Here is a 20,995-nt window from a genome sequence, read left to right as displayed (position 1 = left end):
CCAATGAGGTGGTTAAGGTTAAGAGACAATAAGGTTTAACCAACCTGGGTTAAGCTGCTCATGTGGAGTGCCGGGATTGCTCCCAATCCTGGTGCTCCCACCCAATCTGACCTGACTTTCAACCCTGGCCTTTAGCGACTGTGCCCTTAACCAAGGCACTAGGGTCATGTGTATGCTCGGGCTGCATGCCTAGAGGACCAAACTCATGGGCAAATCCCTAAATGCACTATGATACTCACACAGTGCATTCCTGGAGGCCAGGACTCATTTTCCCAGGCTCCAGTGATCCGTGTTGCAGGGTGCAGCATGGATTGTGTGGGCATGCAGTGGTGCAATGAAAAACATGGCAAGACTCGTCTGGGGAAAACTAGGTCCAACTCTTCCTTCCCCCACTGCCCTAGCCACCAGGGGGATTTGATCGTGTGCATAGCCCTAATGACTGCCTAAGGGTCACCCAGTGAGCATCATGGCAGAGTAAGGATCTGAATCCATGTCTCCGGTGAGAAGCCCAACATTCTCACCACTGTATGTGACCCCAGTCCAGTCTAGCACCAATATGTCAATTCTCTTGAACATTCTGAAGGCACAGTGTTGAGCCTTTTCTGGCATCTTCAAGAACCCAAGTCTGAGATCTATATGAAGCATATCTGCTCACCCAACTTTATCTGTTTAGTGTCCTGCCAGAAGGCCACCTCAACCTGTCTGCCCCCTGCAATACGGAGTGTGACTGTCTGCGAGAGATGTATAGTCCTGTGTGCGGAAGTGACAATGTCATGTATTACTCCCCTTGCCATGCTGGGTGCAAGAAAATACTGAGAAATCACGGGAGTGGGAAAAAGGTATGTTTCAAGGAGCTTTTGAAGAGTTTCTAATTTCACCTTACTTCCAGCTAGCATGTTGATGTCCTTAAGACCATTGAGCCTCATTTCGAATAGGGCTAAAAGGAATTGTGGGGAGAGGGGAATTCTTAAGCAAATTATCCATGAATGAATGAATGAATGAATGAATGAATGAATGAATGAATTATTCACACAATCAAAAACTGTGTTCTACCCGGGTGTAGGAGCTGTGTGTGCTCCCAATTTTTGATTGTGTGGAAGCAAGGTAGGAGGAAAACCTGAGTAGCTTTTCACACATTCTACCTTGCTTCTACACACTCAAAAATTGGGAGCACACACAGCTCCCAAACCTGGGTAGAACACAGTTTTTGATTGTGTGAATGACCTCTGTGCATCATTGAAAAATGACTCCGTAGGCCGGTGCAAAGATTCAGCTTTGAGTGGTTGAAGTCGAATCATGTTGCCCCTCTGGCCTTGTGCAGAAGAAACCGCTCCCACCACTTAACTCTGAGGAGAGCAGCCATGGGCACAGTGGTGGAGAGGGCCCTTAAAGAGAAACGGAGCCATGGGAAGCCCTAGTGATGTCTTAGAAAGTATGTGGGGAGCACTGGGAAACATAGTCTTTCCAGGGCTTTCCCAATGCAGCTTTATAGGCCCTCCCCACTGTGGCACACAGGACTACTCTGTGCAGAGATAAAGTGGAGAGATCGGCTACCTCCAGGAGGCTTTACACACAGGGCTTCTGCCCGAATCTCCAGAAGAGAGTGTGTGTGTTCACATAGCATCCAAACTTGCCCCGAAGTCCCTTTGAGATTTTTGGACCCACTCTACACTGGCTTTGTGATGCAAAGTCTAGCTTATCTCGATGTATTTTTAAAATGCAGGTTTTAAGCTACTTTTGCTGAAAAATGGGAGAGGCACTGAAGTAGAATCATTAGCATGATAAGAGTCATGCCCTCTTCAGAAATGCAGATCTATCTTCAGGGAGCTCTCCCCCCCACCGCCCCCCATTGGCTATAAGGAAAACACTGATGCCTGCCATGTGAACTTGCATCAAAAGCAAACCTGAGAGCAGAGGGGAGGGGCTTCTTCCCTCAATGCCACGAGTGTACTTCGTAGTGGCTTCGCTCAATGTTTACCCCAAAGCTTGAAGCCAAGTGCAAATAACTCCCAGGTGGGAAAGGGGTGATGTGCACATAATTCAACATTGACCCTTGGAAACCAAATCTTTGAAGCTGAATTAGGCCTACTAATTAGTTTTTGTTAACATCCCCAATAATAGACACTATTTGAGTTTTTTGGAGGAAGAGAACAAAGTATATGAAGAGTGATGGTATGTGCGTATGTGAAGAGTGATGGTATGTGGGGTGGAATGCCCCAGCAGCCAAGGGGAGAGAATAAGGAGGAGCATGTGGACCACATGATATAGGTATTGTTGTGTGCCATGGGGAAGTGCAGAGGCAAGGGGCAAGGGGGGTGCCACAACATGGCACCAGGAAAGCAGTCGGTAGAACTAATATACCGGCCGACATGTCCCTATTTTCCCATTCGGGTGAATGGGAAAATAGGGACATGTTGGCAGGTATGCAGTCATTGTGAAAAATGATTGCCTTTTCCACTCACAGACTTCATGGTGGAACCTGAGAATTATTTAGGAAGAGTTAAGGTTTTAAAATTGTATTTCTCAAGAATTTATCACCACTTTTGGTGGAGGATTTTGCTCCTTTTGCTTCTGCCTAAGGTATGGCTGACCTTTCTGTAAGGGATTGGGAAGGATTTTCTCCACATGATATTAGTAGGCCTTGGGGCTATTCCCACGATCAGGCGAAATCGGGCTACTTCCCCTTGTAGCCCTTCCAGCTTATAGCAATAGCAATAGCAATAGCACTTACATTTATATACCGCTCTATAGCCGAAGCTCTCTAAGCGGTTTACAATGATTTAGCATATTGCCCCCAACATTCTGGGTACTCATTTTACCGACCTCGGAAGGATGGAAGGCTGAGTCAACCTTGAGCCCCTGGTCAGGATTGAACTTGTAACCTTCTGGTTACAGGGCAGCAGTTTTACCACTGCGCCACCAGGGGCTCAAGGTTGAATAGTCTGAATAGTCTTTGCTTTGCAGACACCTTTTATGAAGCATCTTCTCTGTCATCTAGATGGGTTATTTGATCTGCAGATATCTGTTATAGAGAGTGCTAGGGAATGTGAACTGGTTCTAACTCTAACCACTGTCATTTCCTTGGCAAGGTTTACCGTGAGTGCAGCTGCATTATTGAAAATGCACCCACTGCATATGGCATGGCTACAGCAGGGAAGTGTACATCTTCATGCCAGAAAAGGACTCTCCTCCTGATTTTCATGTTTGTGGTCATTCTTTTCACATTCCTAAGCAGTATTCCTGCTCTAACGGCAACTTTACGGTAAGCAACAACAACCAAATTCCATCCCTCAAAGTATGGCCAAGAAGACCCGTTGCTAGAATACTTGCTTTGCATATAGGAGGTCCTAGATTCAGTCCTTGGCATCTCCAGATGAGGCTGGTTTGAAACCCTGGAGAGCTGCTGCCAGTCAGCACAGACCAGGGGGTTCCCAACCTTGGGCCCCCAGATGTTGTTGTGTCACAGGTCCCACCATTCCCAGTCACAGTGTTTAAAGACTATGATGGCTGGGGATGATGGGGGCTGCAGTCCATCAACATTTGGGGACCCAAGGTTGGGAATACCTGGCATAGACAATACTGAGCTAAGTGGATCAATAGTCTGGCTGGGCTTGAACTGTTTTGCTGGGCAGCTACTGAGTGGCCCAAGACTCTCTGAAGGACCAATGTTTATTAATTTGTGTGGCAGTGGTGGAATGACTCTCTAGGGGCCTGCTAAAATAGGAGGGGACCCTGGAGGGCAATTTGGCAATGGCCCTCTGAAACCTGGAGTTGACCCCAAGTAGACGGCAGCTTCGTATGTTCTTATTTATTTATTTATTTATTTATCTATCATATTTTTATACTGCCTGATATGTATATCTCTAGGTGGTGTGCAAAATTTAAAATATTTTAAAAGTCACAAATTAAAACACATGACAATAAAGACAACATAAAATTATTAAAACAAGTTTTTAAAATTATTAAAATTAATTCTAATTAAAAGCCTGAGAGAACAGGAGGGTCTTGAGGTTCTTCCTGAAAACAAACAGAGAAGGAGATGCTCTTATTTCAGCAGGAAGCTTATTCCAAAGCCCTGGGGCAGCCACAGAGAAAGCCTGGTTCTGGGTCGCCACCAAACGAGTCGGTGGCAACTGTAACCGGACCTCTCCAGAAGACTGCAACAGGTGTCAGGGCACAAAGGAGCCACTCTCTCAAATAACCTGGACCTAAGCCGTTAAGGGCTTTATAGGTAATAACCAGCACTTTGTATTTCACCCGGAAACATATTGGCAGCCAGTGCAGTTCTTTTAGAACCAGTGTTATGTGGTCCCTTCGTGTTGTTCCAGAGACCAATCAGGAACATATGAAGTTCATGTTCTGTACCACTGCAGTTGGTCCAGAATGGGGCGGCCAGGTTGGTCTATGGGTCATCATCTCAGAGTGACCATGTTACCCCTTGAAAGTGCTACACTGGCTTCCGATAAGTTTCTGGGCAAAATACAAGGTGCTCATTACCTGTAAAGCCCTAAGCAGTTTAGGCCCTAGGTTTTTAAGAGAACATCCTCTTCGCCACAAGCCCCATCGCCTGTTGAGATCTTCTGGAGAGGTACATCTGCGGTTGCCACCGGCTCATCTGGCGGCTACTCGGGAACGGGCCTTCTCCATTGCTGCTCCTGGGCTTTGGAATGCACTCCCTGTTGAAATAAGAACCTCCCCTTCTCTGGCAACTTTTAAAATTGCACTGAAGACATATTTATTCACTCAGGCTTTTAACTATCCTTTAATTAGATTGATAGTTTTAATATTTTTAATGTTGGATTTAAAATGATTTTAATGTTAATGATTTTAATATTTAAATGATTTTAATTGTAACCCGCCCAGAGATGTAAGTTTGGGGCAAAATAGAAATCTGGACAATACATCCCTTCGCATTACTAAGGCCAAGACTACATGCTCATGTTGTTGCAAGTCCATGTGGAGCCAAGACAGAGAGACCGAGCGGCCAAATGTGCATCTTTGAGTAATTTGCAAAATGTAGAAAGCTGGGTCTATGGGACCAATAGAAAGTATCACATCATGACCTGAGTTTTCTTTTGCTTTAGTGGACTTCTGCAGAGATCATAACCTGATCCATCACATTTTTAATTATTTCAGATGCCTTTTAATTTTTGACATGACCAACTAGTGTCCTTATTTGTTCAGGCCCACAGTTTGGTGGTATTATGTGATGCCAGACTGTTGCACTATAGCTCAAGAGTTGCTCCTACTTGCTCTCATTTCTAAAATGACCTTTAAATAAAGGTTATCGGAAAAGACCTTTCTCTGTGCTCCTTTGCCTTCTGAGGTATGGTTGGTTGGGATATAGGCCTTCTCTGTTGTAGCACCCAAGGATGTGCAACAAAACTGAAAACTCAACTATTCCGAAAAGCTTTTCTCTGCTATCTAGGAATAGTATATTAGCTCTTTCAAATCTATTGCTTTTTAAGATGTATTCCATTTTTGTCATCATTATTGTTTTGCTGTTTAATTGATTTTTTCCTGTGTGTAAGCTGCTTTGAATCATTTTGTCATCATCTAATAAATAAACAATTTTTTGTTGTATGTATCCTAGATGTGTCTCGGATAGGCAGCGATCATTTGCTCTAGGAATCCAGTGGATTGTAGTAAGGACGCTAGGTACAGTATACAGTATATTCGCTTTTATGACAGCTCGCTTTTATGTAAAGCTTTTGTATTTTGTGTTTTGCTGGTTGAATGACCATAACAATAAAGATTTGTTTGGTACAATATGCAGCTGATATTTAATATTATAGATGCTATTCATGCACTGAGATAATCTTTGGAGGTCCTCCATCAGGTGCCCTCATGATGGAGATCTGGCAAATGATGACTGGGGAGAGGGCCTTCTCAGTAATGCTGCTCAGTCTCTGGGATGCCCGCCCCATGGAGGGTTGTCTGTTCATGTCTGTCTCCACCCAACCTGATACTCCCCCATGCAATGAAGTGCCAGCACAGCAGGAGAGTGTGGAAGTTGTGGGACTGCATGCCCACACTCCCCCTGCCATGTGTTTTATGTTTAATTGTCCAAACTAGCTCTTCATCTCCTAAACTTTGATTAAGAACATAAGAACAGCCCTGCTGGATCAGGCCCAAGGCCCATCTAGTCCAGCGTCCTGTTTCACACAGTAGCCCACCACATGCCGCTGGAAGCCTACAGCTGGAGTTGAGGGCATGCCCTCTCTTCTGCTGTTACTCCCCTGCAACTGGTACTCAGAGGCATCCTGCCTTTGAGGCTGGAGGTGGCCTCTAGCCCTCCGACTAGTAGCCGTTGATAGTGGTGATTGACTTGTTTTACACCCATGTCGTCTGTTCTTTTACAGTGTTATTTAAACAACCTTGTTGTTTTAATTCTTAACATGTAAGCTACTCTGGAAATTTTCTGTAGTGGACGTTGGACAGAAATGCATTAAACAATAATAAAACTGAATAACATGCTCCTTTTTACATATAGTGGGCAACATCCAAACTAACACTGCACTCACATTATTATTTATTTATTTACAGGTCCAATTTATTTATTTATTTATTTGTTTATTTATTTAGACATTTTTATACCGCCCAAAACTTGCGTCTCTGGGCGATTAGAATGTTTTGTGCACACAATTTTGCTGCCAGTTCTTCCCTGCCCATGATATATGTTCCCTGAAGTTCCCCAGCCCCCAGGGACATATTTTCAAGGGGGCATTACAGAGGGAAGAGGAGATCAGCAAAAATCATTGCACATGTGAAACGTTCTAACATGCAGCATTAGTCCGGATGCTGCCCAGTGTTTGTTGCGATAGTTCCTTTTGAGCATAAATTCATGCCGCTACCCTCTGCTCAGAGATCCCATTCTCATGGTGTACACAAGAATGCCCCTTTCAAATGAAGACCATACATGCATCTGCCAATGTGTGTAGCCAGCTGTTGTGTCAGCATCCGCAGATGTGATCTGCAAGCACAATCCTGCATCTCGCTCCCCTCCTCTGAAGACAGAGTTTTTGAGAATAAGGCTAAACAGGCAACGAGGCATGAGCATGCAAAAATGGGCTAAGAGAGCCCAACCCGGTTTTGCACGCTCCTGTGATCCACCAGGATCAGGCCCAATCCCAGCGGCTATATGGTGGCAAACCTACCCTAGTAGCTGCCCCATTAAACAAGGTTAAGGGAACGAGCACTTCTGATTGTTTTTCTGATCGCGTGTCAGTTGTGGCTGCTTGCACTCGGCAGGGGACGGGGGGATCCCAGTAATGGGATTATTAATTATTGGGTTTCTGGGGGCGGGGTGATACATGCCAGCATGTTCCAGCACCCTGACCCCAGGAGCTACCGGGTGAGCCTCTGGTCATCCGGGCGGGTGATCTGCCCACCCAGGGAAGCCAAAGAGATCATCTGCAGGGAAGGTAAGTTAAACCCTCCTTCCCCGCAGACCATCCCGGAGCAATTCTTACGAATTGTGAGAAGTGCTCTAACATTTTGGTGGAGTGCATGCAACAGCAGATGAACCTGCTATTGATTTCCCATGTCTGGTAATGAGGCTCAAACACAGCTGGTATGTGTTTAGAAGTTGGCTGGTACTTAGGGGTTACTGTAGCTCCAAGCTGTAGTGATTCCCTCCCCAGTATAACCTGGCATCAAGCAAGCCTGGGAAGCACTCTAGCAAGTGCCGCTGCATGTCCTTCAGTCAGCTCGATACTGTGATGCTTCTGCACAAGCCATTTTGTGGCGAGTAGCAGCTGCATCACAGCAGCATTTGCGTCTGATCTCAGCTACAAATTGGGTCAGCAAACCATGCCCCATTCTGAAAAAGCTATGCCCTGGAGATCTCCGTAGGTTGGGTTAGACAAATATGATTTCCTAGAGTAAGACACTCCAATTTCCTTGTATTTCTGGTGTGAATTATTGCGTTCCAAAGTGTTAGATGTTTGAAAACTTGAACAGAGATCCCTGTGTTGGGTAAAAGATAAACAGAATGGAAATTTTTATTCACCCAAGGAATACAAATTATACTGTTATTCAAGGGAGTGTGCTTGTGTACGTATAAAACATTGACTTTGGAACTGGTATTTTAAAAGATACTGTACAATGACCTAAGCAGCTATCATCTATCTTGTTCTTCCCCAGTAATTATTTCTATTTAATCACCAAAGCTGTCCAAGAAGCCAGTGACTGAGATTCCAAGGAGAAATCTAACTCCAACGCATACAATGGGAAGCATCCCACTGAGTTCTGTGAACCTGAATTTTCAGAATATCCTGGAAATGTTTTGAGTTGAATGTGTTTAGGGTGAAAAATGGATTTTGGGCAGCTGATTCCCTCAATTCTGTCTTTGAGCAGGTGGCATTCCAGGCCCCATTGCTTTTGGGTCGATGATTGACAAGTCATGTCTGCTCTGGCAGAACCAATGTGGGGAGCAAGGATCTTGCTATGTCTATCAGAACTTTGCCATGAGCCGGTACACCTTAGTGGCTGGACTGATTTACAAGGTAATCCCAAATAATTCTGTTCTTCTTTAAACTAACTTTAACTGGGGGCTGTCTGTGCCTCCCTGTTCCCCTAGGAGTGAAGGCCATGTGGACTAGTAGCTTGGTTTAGTTAAATGCTACTCACCCCAAACCAAAATTAGAGTCTTATTCTGCAGTGGTAAACCTACATCTGGGCTGAACCTCAGACTGCAGTTGGGGGCTCACAGGACAGAATCCTCTTCCATTCCAAAAATTCTCTCCACAAAGAAAACAAGAGAGCTTCTAACCTACCTTTTACCCTGACATACTTGTTTTCTATATGCAGGGCCTTTTCTGTGTGTATTGCATGGAAGAGCATTCAGTCATGTGAGACCCCACTTGCAGCCTGTGGTGGTAGAACTAAGTCCTACACTCCAGCTTGTGTGGAGGACAACCCCACACCTCCTCTTCCATGTGTGGAACAGCAGCCCACTGGTGCTCATTGGAAAGAGTTATCACTACAAGATTTTTCCAGTCTGTACTCTGCAGTTTATGGGTGACTTTCCTCCTCCCCACCATTTGGAAAATGAAAACTCACACCACCTGCTTCTTGTTACAAATTTCTCAGGTAGCTGCAACCAAGGTGATTGCAACAGTGACCAGTTGGATACCTTCGGGAAGATCACAGACAGGGATGTATGGAAACCCCTTGAGAAATTTCACTTATCTTATAGAAGCTCATTTGACTTCTCTTGAACACAACGAGGCTCTATACACGATCAGTGTGTAGAGCCTAATAGGGTTCTGTGGGGAGAATGGGTCAAGCCCGCTCTCCCCACAGACGACCAGGGGGCTAGCCCCGGGTGGCCAGATTGGCCGCTCACATGATTACCAGCTGTGTCACTGAGCTGGTTGGGTCTGTGGGGATTGTGGACCGTCCGGCCCTCGGAAGTACCAGAATGCCCCACGTGAGTGCGCATGGCAATCTGGGGAGACCCCCGACGCTGGGAGGCTTGTTTTAGCCTCCCAGCCGGGGGTCTCCTCATGAGTCGCTGCAGCATGGAGCTGCACCATGACGACTCATGATCACGGAAATGGGGTTAGCGGAGCGCTTGCTCTGCTAACCTTGTTTTAGGGGAGGGGTATTTTGGCAGGCTAGCCGCCACTGAACCACCAGGCTTGCCCGTGAGCAACCACTCGAAAGCTGGCTGGGCTCCCTTAGCCCGCTTTCAAGCGGTTGTGAGAATATCCTCAAGGTTCTTCTTGGCAGAAATCCTGAAATTCATTTTAACACCCACATTGCCACCTATCTCTGCTCTGTAGCCTCCTCACCTAGCTCCCTTGCTCCTCAGTCAGGGAAGGGAGGGGCTTCGTGTCTCCCTTTTACTCCTCTTCTGGATTAAGTTCACTTGCCTGGACTTCCCCCCATCTCCGGAGCTCCAGTTCTCTCCATCTACCTCTCTCCTGTGTCTTCATCAAGATTTCACTGCAGGGTTTTAAAGAGCCTGGTACATGTGAAATACCCTCACAAGAGCTCCAAGGGACCTTGTGTCGTACTGCTTCAGTCTCACAAGGTTCCCCTTGGCCCAGTTGTTTCATCCTGCTTGGCCATTTGATGTGCCTGTGTAAGATCCAGCTATTTTTGCTCCTAGACACATTTTCAATCCGTTGGTGGCAAGCAGGGCCTGAAAGTGAAAAGCATTGCAATCAATTGCCTCCAAAATGTGGCACTCAAAGCTTTGCTTCATCTGAGTGATAAATATGGGGATTGACACAAGCCCTATTCACATGTTTTGCACAACATGTGTACAATCTGTGTACAGTGTGTGCAGGTACAGTTATTCACATGTCATGATTTTGCAATGGTCTGGACAGAGCAGGAAAGTTGGATAGACAAACTGAGGAATAGGCAGGAACCTTGGTGACCAGGAAAATTTTAAGACCGTTGAACAAGCAAGATCAGAATTTGGCTGTTGACCGGGTAATGACCAAGGCCTGACCTAAAAGCCCTTTTCACCAGGCCAGAAAAAAACAATGGGCTGGGTGGGTGAAGCGATGCTGGAACCTGGAGAAATGACCTCACAGTTTCATACTTTTCTCTGAAGCCTTGAGTGGTCCCAAAAGAGCAAGAGATCACAGACTGGGAGGTTTGTTTTTGCCCTATCCTGAGAAAATCAAGACAAATGGAAACTGTTGTATTCTGTCCAGTATCTTTTATGTTTTGTTGTTTAGAAGTTTTTCCCAGTGGGGATCCTGTAGATTGTTTGGGCAGGGGGTGGAGAAGAGAAAAAGGGAAAGGGAAGGAGAAGGAGAAAATAGAGTGTTGCTAAATAAACTCTTAGTTAAAGCTACCTAAGATTATTTTGTGTTTGTGATGGAATCAGATATAAAAACAGAATCCATACCTGAAAGGTCCATGAAACCAAGATTTGGTGTCTTACAGGTGATGGGATCATTCTTCTTCCTGCTTGCCTGTTTGCTTTACAAGCCACCTCCACCTGAATCCCTCCCGGGCAGCTCCGACACCTCTGAAAATGGCAATTGTGACCTCCAGGAGAACAAATGTCCACTTCAGTCCCCAGACAATACAGAGCACTGTGGATATGACAAGTGACTTCTACACCATCTTCAAGATACTGTGTCAAGAATACATATTAGCCTCTTCCTGTTGATATTATTTTGTTCAATTTTTCCTCTTCCAGGAAGAATAATATTATTAAGTTCTGTTATAATTTACTATTTGATGATACCAAAAGCACACTGGAAAACCTGTGCACTGACTTTTCCACCTTCAAACGAGGGTGTCGCCAGATCTTTGAAGCCTCTTCCCAGTGAGATGGAAGGAGACACAAGGATCTCAGAAAACCCTGATGCCACAATCGTGAATTTCTTCTACAAGGGGATGCTACCATTCTGAAATGGAGTGCCATTGTCTTGGAATATTAAAAAATAACATTCCAGATGGCTGCATCTATGGGGTATAGTGATGGGTGTCTCCTGTGGTCCAAGTGAGATTTCCTGAGGTGTCCAAATCTTGGATTTAGACACCAATTTTCAATGTGACCTCAGAATACCAGAACAGCTTGTGGCATCAACTTTACCCACATCACAGTGTTAATTTAATTTATTTGAAGAAGGGCTAAACCTAGCTTCAGACCATTCCTGTATAAAGCACTTAAAAAGGTAACCAGAGTACACACAGAGGGCCATATATTCCACTGGTCCCAGTTATTTGTTGGTGTAAAGCTGATTTCATGACCAATGCCAAGGGTTAGCATCTTAGCATGCTGAGTGTCCACAGTCCTCCGAATGACACATTGTGGATCCTTCAGACCACTTCTGTGCCCATAAGCTTTGTGTGGTGATGGAGAGCAGGTCTCTCAGGGTCCGGTGAGGTAGCAGGGGCCTAACCTGTATGATTTGGCTGGCCAATTGTTGCTATGGGCAATTAAAGATATTGGATGACATGATCCACAAGCCTCTGGCAACTGAAGGAGGGCTGCTGGTCCAGAAGGCTGAGGGTTCGCTTAGCACCGCAGACTGTGCACAGGGTTGTGTAGCCCTTAGGAATAGTCATACAAGTGGACAGGACTTTTGGAGGGAGGGGAGAGATGCAAAAATTGGTCCCTCCTCCTCTGTGCCTGATATGCTGCACAAGAAGCCTACAGTACAGTGATGCTGAAAGCTCCTTGCGGACCCATAGCCCTCCTTCTCTGGCTGGAGGGCTGTGAATCATGTCAACTATTGAGTTCTTTGTTGGGTCAGATTCCCTTTTCTTCCTGTTCATCACTTGATGGCTGCAAAGACATGGTGACTTTTATGCTTCAATCAGTAATCAAATATCACAGACAGAGCTTTCATATCACCTCACAGCACCTCAAACACAATCATTACCAGCAGAAGCTATTGATGTATTCAGCTGTGAGTCACTGAATCAGTGAATCATCAAGTGATGCACATGTGCGTATAAATCAACCCTTTATTACCTTGGACAGGCAGCTTCTGTTTCCTCTTTCAACTTATTGGTTGTAGTAATTTTGTTCTAAATGTTTATTCAGACAGTGGCTTCCTACACGCAGGCAGACATGATAAGGAAAATTAGTCAAAGTAGTCCCTATGAAATTAAAAGGACAAGACATGTTTGGGGCAGTATATAAATTTGTTAAATGAATAAATAAAATAAAAGTAGGCACCATGTCCTTTTAATTTCTGTAGGACTGCTTTTGTCTTTCACATTGTAATTCCACCCAGAAGCACAGGATTTGCCCCATGGAAAGGCAGGTCCTCAGAACAGTTTGACTGAGACATGAGGCCCTGTGCTTGAGGGGATGCTTTGTAATGGTCGTCAGCCGATATATTATCTGGGTAGTTGGAGACTCTGTATCCCATTCCCATGGGGAGCCTCTCATTGCTTCTGCAATGCAAGTAATAATATGGTATCCCTGGTTCAGCCCTGTGGCTGACACAGAGTTTGCCCCCCAGGTATGTACATGGAAGGTTCCAAGTTCCCTCCCTGGTGGCATCTCCAAGATAGGGCTGAGAGAGATTCCTGCCTGCAACCTTGGAGAAGCCGCTGCCAGTCTGTGAAGACAATACTGAGCTAGATAGACCAAGGATCTGACTCAGTGTATGGCAGCTTCCTATGTCCCTATGGTAGGCTTCAGAAGTTGCCCTTGTATGAAGACTCTTCTCAGGCTAAGACTGCATGGTTGTTGGTGGTGTGAGAGAGAAAAAGCACTGGGACCAATCACTCCATCTCAGATTTCTGAGACCATGCTGACTCCTTTTTATTTCCCTAGGATGTAGAGCCCCCATCGCTCCCAAAGAACTCCCCTAATTTTGAAACAGGCTTTGATCTTAAACTATGAGGTGGTATGAACAGCCAGGAAATCTTGTGTGAAAGACTGGTCGTTCACACGACTGGGTGGGTGGGGTGATGGACAGGAGAGGGGGAAGGCTGGTTGAACTCACCTTCCCCCCAGAAGACAGAGAGGTCGTTCACATGACCGGGCGGGTGGGGTGATGGACAGGAGGGGGGGAAGGCTGGTTGAACTCACCTTCCCCCCAGAAGACAGAGAGGTCGTTCACACGACCGGATGAGTGCTCTGGATCCTTTTGGCATGCAAGCCATGCACCCACATGACCTGCTCTGCTGGGAGCAGAGCAGAGCAACGGAGGCCGGGACTTGTTTTCCTGGCCTCCGCGTATCCCACAAGCGCAATGAGCGTGGTGCCTTGGGGGATTCCCCTGTCAGACAGGCGCTCTGTGTCTCTTCGACTCCATAGAGCTGAGGAGACACACGGGCCCAGCAACTGGGTTAAGGGAGCACTTGTTCCCTTAACCTCGGCTAAGAGCTGGGCTCAGGAGCGGGGTTAGGCTGGGCAGGAGCACCAGGATCCATGTGGATCCTGGCACTCCACACAAGCAGCCTAGCCCAGTTCTCATGTACTCTGAGGCCGTTCTCATGAGCAGTCTAGCCCTCTGTAGTTTTTGTAGTTGGAAGCACTGAAGGAAACCGGAAGTAGGCCTGAAATCACATGTAAAAGAGCAGAACAGGATAAAAACCAGTTTTGTGGTGAGTTCTGCTGTAAACCAGAGGGGAACTTTCTCACAATATTGTACCAGGGTGATATCTTGAGATCTGGACTGGCAGTGAGTCCTCAAATCACACTGAAGTTTGAAAATTAGGGGAATGGTGATTTCAAACCAAACCAGTAGCATTAGAGATTCAGGATTGTTTTGAGGAAAATGAGGGAGCTGGCAAACAAGAACAACTTTTCTTCTGAAACCCACCTCCAAAAAATATGTGCAGCATTACTTATTTATTATTCCTTCATTTTTGTTCTTTTAGTATTGAAGGCTTGCTGTGACTTCGAATCCATTTATACAATCAACAAATATTGTGGTAAAACCATTTTTGGACTGTACTTCTTCAGGCTGCATGTCTGAATACTCCTCAGTGAAGATTCAAATTTTTTTTTAAATTGTAAAAACGTTCATTATTATTTTTGTTAACAATAGTATAATTAGTGGCTGATGTGATAAGGAAAATTACTCAGGGTAGTGAAATTATATGGGGCTACTTTAAGTAATTTTCCTCATGTCAGCCAGTATTATTGTTTGGACACCACTTTTAAGCAAAATATAAAGCTATCAAAGTGGTTTACATAGAAAAAGGTATAAGAAAATGGTTCCCTGTCCCAAAAGGGCTCACAGGTTGACATACTACACAACATTCTGTGCTCATTTTAATGAAACCTGCGCACAGTTTGGCAAAAGTGCTTTTGCACAATATGCAAAAATTGTGCAAATGTAGTTGTGCAATAGATGCTCAACTGTTTGCACTATTGCAACTGTTCTCACTATTCCCATCCATTGCACAACTGTTTGCACTATATTGCATTTTGCACTAGAGCGCTTTTGCACAACTCACAGAACTTTCTCATTCTGTCACAACACACACGGAACCTTGCACAGTATTTCAGCCACAGTCTATAACACACATGAGACATCAGCAACAAACACTGGAAGGAAGCTATGCTGGGCTGAATAGGGACAGTTGTTCTCTCCCTGCTAAATATAAGAGACCCACCAATTTAAAAGGTGCCTCTTTGTGCACTTAGCAGGAATAAGCTTGCAAGGGGCAGCTTACGAAGATACATTAAAACAATCTCATAATGCATTAAATTGTTCCAGCAGCATCAATACCAATTAAAGCAGAATCAGATCTAGAAGGTTTGTACAAATAAGGATATCTAAACCTGGCAGTGGGGGCGGAAATACATGGGGTGCCACCACAGAGAAGACCCTCTCAAGAATCCCCATCCACTATACTTCAGACAGGATGGGAACCTGGAGCAAAGCCTTTGAGCATATTCTCAACAGCAGGGCAGGTTCATATAGGAAGAAGTGGTCTTGAGGTACTCTGGTCCTAAGCAAGTTAGGGCTTTAAAGGTAATTACCAGCACCTTGAATTAGACCCAGATATGGACTAAGGGCCAGTGAAGTTGTTTCATCAGTGGGGAGATATGCTCCATATGCCCACTCCCTGTAAGTACCTAGCTGCATCATTTTCATTCTGTCTCCAAAAGCAGTCCCACATACCATGTAGTAGTCCAACTGAGACAGTAAGAGAATGTGGGTTCAATGAATGCTCCTCATCTAAATTACCTGGGGGCAATTCCAAGGGTAAAGGAATCAGGCATGTTACCACTTTATCATGGCTATTGCCATAAGCAAATTTTCAGGTTGATATTATATATAGATACTGGCAAGATAATGTCTCCCATGATAAGGCCATATTTTTACAAAAAACCCTTGATTAATATAGCTGGCATCAGAAACGTGCAAAATATGTAAGTAATGAAATCAGAATTTTTGGAATCATTTCTAATTCTCTTATCATTGTATTTTTTTTCACACTTTCAGAGCCTATCTATCTGAAGAGTTTTGTAAAAAGTATAGCCCTATAATATTTTTATTTATTTATTTATTTATTTATTTACTCGATTTCTATACCGCCCATCCAAAAATGGCCCAGGGCAGATTTCTATACCGCCCTTCCAAAAATAGCCCATAATAGAAGATGTTCTTCTGCCAGTGGCTAGATATATCAGCTTGAAAATCTGCTTATGGCCTATAGTCATTGAAAAAGTGGTAACATGCTGATTCTGTTACCCTTAGAATTGCACATGAAACCAAGACACCTGAATTGCCCCTGAGACCAAGACACCTCTTCCCAAATGCTCCTATCCAGTCTTTAAGACCTCCTTCAGAGGCTCTGCTTTGATTACTCTCATCATCTGAGGCACATTGTGGGATCACCCAGATAGGATCCTTTCCACAGTAGCACCAAGGCTTTGGAACAGTATATTATCCCTTTGCAGTTGGCCTTCGGGCAGTTACCTCAGAAGGCATTTAGGTCCCTCTGAGCTGACTTTTGCTGCTGCTTATATGGTTGCTCTGTTTTTGTGTTGCTGCTTCTGATTGTTTGATTTTATGCTTTAATGTGTGTTTTTAATTCTTTGGCATGAAAAGTGGAATTGATTGATTCATTGATTAAGTGCCATCAAGTCAGTGTTGACTCTTAGCGACCACATAGATAGATTCTCTCCAGGATGATCTGTCTTCAACTTGGCCTTTAAGGTCTCTAAGTGGTGCATTCACTGCTGTCATAATTGAGTCCATCTACCTTGCTGCTGGTCGTCCTCTTCCTCTCTTTTTTTCAACTTTCCTCAGCATTATAGACTTCTCAGGGAAGCTGAGTCTTGGCATAATGTGTCCTGGTCATTTGTGCCTTGAGTGAAAATTCTGGATTGATTTGTTATGTGATCCATTTGTTTGTTTTCCTGGCTGTCCATGGTATCCTCAAAAGTCATATCCATCACTAAAGTTCAAAAGCATCAATACTTTTTCTATCTTGTTTCTTCAAAGTCCAGCTTTCAAATCCATAGAGTGTCACGGTGAAAACCATTGTCCGAACGATTCCTAATCTTTGTAGGTGTAGACACGTCATGGCATTTAAATATCCTTTCCAAGGCCTTCATTGCTACCCTACCAAGTGCTAGTCTGTGGCGTATTTCTTGACCGCTGGATCCTTTACTGTTGACAGTTGATCCTAAAAGGCGGAAGCTATCCACCACTTTAATGTCTTCATTGTCAATTCTGAGGCTGGTGGCTGTACCTGTTGTCATTGGTTTAGTCTTCTTTATATTTTATTGTAGTCCAGTTTTTTCACTGTGCTCCTTGACTTTCATTACTAGAGCTTGCAGATCATCCACATTCCCAGCTATCAGAGTGGTGTCATCAGCGTAGTGCAGACTATTGATGTTTCTTCCTCCAACTTTAAAACTACACCCATATTCTTCTAATCCAGCTTCTTTCAGTATATTTTCAGCATATAAATGAATAAAGAAGGAGAAAGTATACAGCCTTGTCTTACTCCTTTGCCAATCTGGAACCAGTCTGTTTCACCATGTTCTGTCTGGACTGTGGCTTCCTGTCCTGTGTATAGGTTTCTCATGAGAATAAGAAGATGTTCTGGGACACCTATTTTCCTAAGGAAATTCTACAACTTGATATGGTCTACGCAAAGGCTTTTCTGTAGTCAATAAAGCAAATATTGACTTATTTCTGGTATTCTTTGGCTTTCTCAGTTATCCAACATGCATCAGCAATGATGTCCAAAGGTGGAATACAAATTCATTAATAAATAAAATCAATTAATGTGTTTGTTTGTTTTTAAAGATTCTAGAAAAACACCATGCCCATAAGAAAGCCATCCTTTCTCCTTGACTTACTCCCTTTCCACATGCAGGAAAGGCTTTTGACTTGGAGAGCAAATAAATATGCAGCCCACCCACACCTAACACCTTCATCTAGAAGTGATACAGTCCAGGAAAAAATCTGCCACTTAACTCTGCCGATTGTTTCAACTGCCCCATAGATTTAAAAGAACTCTGATATAGGTCTCCTGATTACCAACAAAATATATATGTATTCTTAAAGCAACAAAACCTACTGAATTCTGTCCAGCCAAATTTTAGTCTGAACAGTTTCCCTATTCAGGTGAACAATCTGAATTGCAAAGCACATACACAGAGCTCCTATCAACAATATGCAAAGTCATTCATTGCCATATCTTCTTTCCACTCTTAACTCAGACAACATTGTTTGTCTTTCCTTTGCCAGTGTTAAGCTCTTTGTTTATACTGTACATAAAAGTGTGATAGCTTCACAGTTCTCTACAGCAGAAGAAGTGTGAGATAAGGGGAAATATTATCTGGTGAAGCCATTTATGCAGATGTCCTCAATTGTGGGTCCCCAAATGTTGTTGCACTACAACTCCCAACATTACCAGTCACAGTGACCTTTGGCTGGGGGTGATGGAAGCTGTAATTCGACAATATCTGGGGGCTCCAGCTTGAGAACCTTTAAATTAGTGGATCCCACATGATGTTGCCAACACCACACCGAAACTTGAATGTCAACCATTCTCTTTCCACTTGCCACCAAAGTGTTTATGCTTGCCACCTCTGGTTCTCAATTTCTCTCCCGGGACTGAACAAAAAGAACACATAGCCACACTCTGCTTTCGTCCTACTGTTTTAAGATGGACACCCTTTTTAATGTATTGCAACAAAAGTTCTTGGTTGTGATTGTGCTGTAGCTTATGCTGAAGTTTGACCCCGGGAAATATGTAAAAATTATGGATCTATGCAATGTTTTGCTTGCTCGACTCTGAAAAAGACCCAACCTGTTTTTAGATACATGCAAAATAAAAATAAAAATAAAAATAAAAATGAGATTCTTTTTTCCTCCGAGGGTATATGCAAAAAAACCAAGTGAAATGCCTGTCACAATGATGGAGGTGGTGGGATTCAAAGATGATGATGATGATGATGATGATGATGATGATTTTACAACACATAATCAGCTATTGTAAAAAGATCGCACAGATTGACTACAAACAAAGGCATGACAAGGTAGCAGGGATGATATCTGCAAAAAATACAAGCTACCTGTAGCCAAAAATTGGTGGGACCATACAATTGAAAAAGTGGTAGAAAATGAAGATGCAAAAATATTATGGGACTTCCAACTACAAACAGACAAACATCTGCCACACAATATACCAGATATAACTGTAGTCATGAAGGAAGAAGAAGAAGTCAAAATAATCGACATACCAGGGGATAGCAGAATAGAAGAAAAAGAAATAGAAAAAAATCATAAAATACAAAGATCTACAAACTGAAATTGAAAGGCTGTGGCAGAAGAAGACCAAAATAATCCGAGTAGTAATTGGCGCCCTAGGTGCAATTCTAAAACACCTTGAAGAGCACCTCAACACCATAGGAGCCACAGAAATCACCATCAGCCAATTACAAAAAGCAACTTTACTCAGAACAGTCTATATTCTGCAATGATATCTATAATAATAATAACAACAACATTGATAATAAAATTCAGCCATCCCAGGTCCTTGGGAAGGACTTGATGTCTGGATAAAACAAACCAGTCAATAATACCTGTCTGACTGTGTAAACAAGAAATAATAATATTTATTTGTTAGCTGTCCCATAACAAATTGTTCTCTGGGTAGCTTACAACACATATTATAACATGAGATAAAAGGACACAACACATTAAATCAAAACAGATCAAAAAGTGGGGGAAGGGGAGAAAATACAAATACAGTACAAAACAATATTTAAAAGACATTTTTAAATCAGTTAAAATCAGATCAAAATTTAAACGGCCCAAGTGAACAAAAAGGTCTTTAACTAGAGTCTAAAAGAACAAAGTGATGAAGCCAGGCAAACCTCACTGGGGAGGCTATATCACCCTCCACCCAATAGCAACCTTCCAGTTTCTAATTTCCCCTCTCCTTCCACAACAATCAGCTCCTACAGGGCAAACACACACTTGAAATTCAGTGTAATCAAGAGAAATGTTCTAAACTGTCTTATTCATGCATATAGGGTGGTGTTCTGTGGGTGGAGACTCCTGTGATTTCCCCATTGTCATGGACAGACCACCATCTGGTTAAGGTTGGACTCACAATCACTTCCCACCTTTGCTGGGGCAAGGGACCTATTAGGATGATCCACCCGAGAAGGTTATTGGATCCAATATTATTTCAAGAAGCCTTGGAGGGATTTAGTGTCAGCTCTGCTGGTGATCCTGTTGATGCCCTGGTGGAGAATTGGAACAGCAAGCTCACCAGGGCAGTAGACATGATTGCTCCTAAGCATCCTCTCCGACCTGCTTCAAAATTGGCCCCTTGGTATACGAAAGAACGGGGGCTGAAGCAGCAAGGTAGATGACCGGAGCGCAAGTAGAGGAAGACTCGGCTTGTAACGGACAGATTGCAGCATAGAGCTCATTCAAAGACCTATGCTCAGGTGGTACGTGGGGCAAAGAAGCTATTCTTTTCTGCCTGTATTGCATTCGCAAGTTCACGTCCAGCGGAGTTGTTCAGGGTTGTGAGAGGGCTAGTGAGTGCCCCTCCTCCCTTGAATCATAATTTGGAACCATCTAGTACCCGCTGTGATGTGTTTAATGATTTTTTTTGTGTGTGGGTAAAATCTCTTGTATTTGGGCTGACTTGGATTTAGACCTCACAATTACTGCAGTATCTGAATCGGAGGTGTCCAGCAACTCCTCTTTTGTGGTTAGGCTGGATCAGTTTCAGTTTGTGACTCCTGAGGATGTGGACAAGCTGATTGGACCGATGTGGCCTACCACCTGTTCTCTTGACACTTGCCTGACGTGCCTAATGCTATCTGGCAGGGAGGTTGTTGTAGAAGGCCTGGTAGAGATCATAAATGCTTCTCTGAGGGAGGGCAGGATGCCACCTTGCCTCCAGGAGGCAATTATTACACCACTTCTGAAGAAGCCAGCCACCCTGGATTCCTCAGAGTTGAGCAACTATAGGCCTGTCTCCAACCTTCCGTGGCTGGGCAAGGTAACTGAGAGGATGGTGGCCTCCAGGCAGTCTTGGATGAAACTGATTATCTAGACCCATT

At 44.0% G+C, this 20,995-nt stretch overlaps 1 protein-coding gene across 5 annotated transcripts in view; it reads left to right on the top strand.

Moving 5' to 3' along the window:
• Window positions 1–18,766, top strand: part of SLCO4A1 (solute carrier organic anion transporter family member 4A1) — an 87,084-nt gene extending 68,318 nt beyond the window's left edge. For all 5 annotated transcript variants that reach the window (XM_053248801.1, XM_053248800.1, XM_053248804.1 and 2 more), the window contains 5 exons: window positions 674–839; window positions 3,090–3,262; window positions 5,594–5,658; window positions 8,359–8,507; window positions 10,909–18,766. In XM_053248801.1, the coding sequence (XP_053104776.1) occupies window positions 674–839; window positions 3,090–3,262; window positions 5,594–5,658; window positions 8,359–8,507; window positions 10,909–11,079 (724 nt within the window). In that variant the 3' untranslated portion in view covers window positions 11,080–18,766. The remainder of the gene's footprint in view (window positions 1–673; window positions 840–3,089; window positions 3,263–5,593; window positions 5,659–8,358; window positions 8,508–10,908) is intronic.
• The last annotated feature ends 2,229 nt before the right edge of the window (window positions 18,767–20,995 follow it).

This window comes from Hemicordylus capensis, chromosome 4 (genome assembly GCF_027244095.1).
Source record: "Hemicordylus capensis ecotype Gifberg chromosome 4, rHemCap1.1.pri, whole genome shotgun sequence".
Taxonomy (NCBI): Eukaryota; Metazoa; Chordata; class Lepidosauria; order Squamata; family Cordylidae; genus Hemicordylus; species Hemicordylus capensis.
This window is presented reverse-complemented; position numbering and strand designations above follow the sequence as displayed.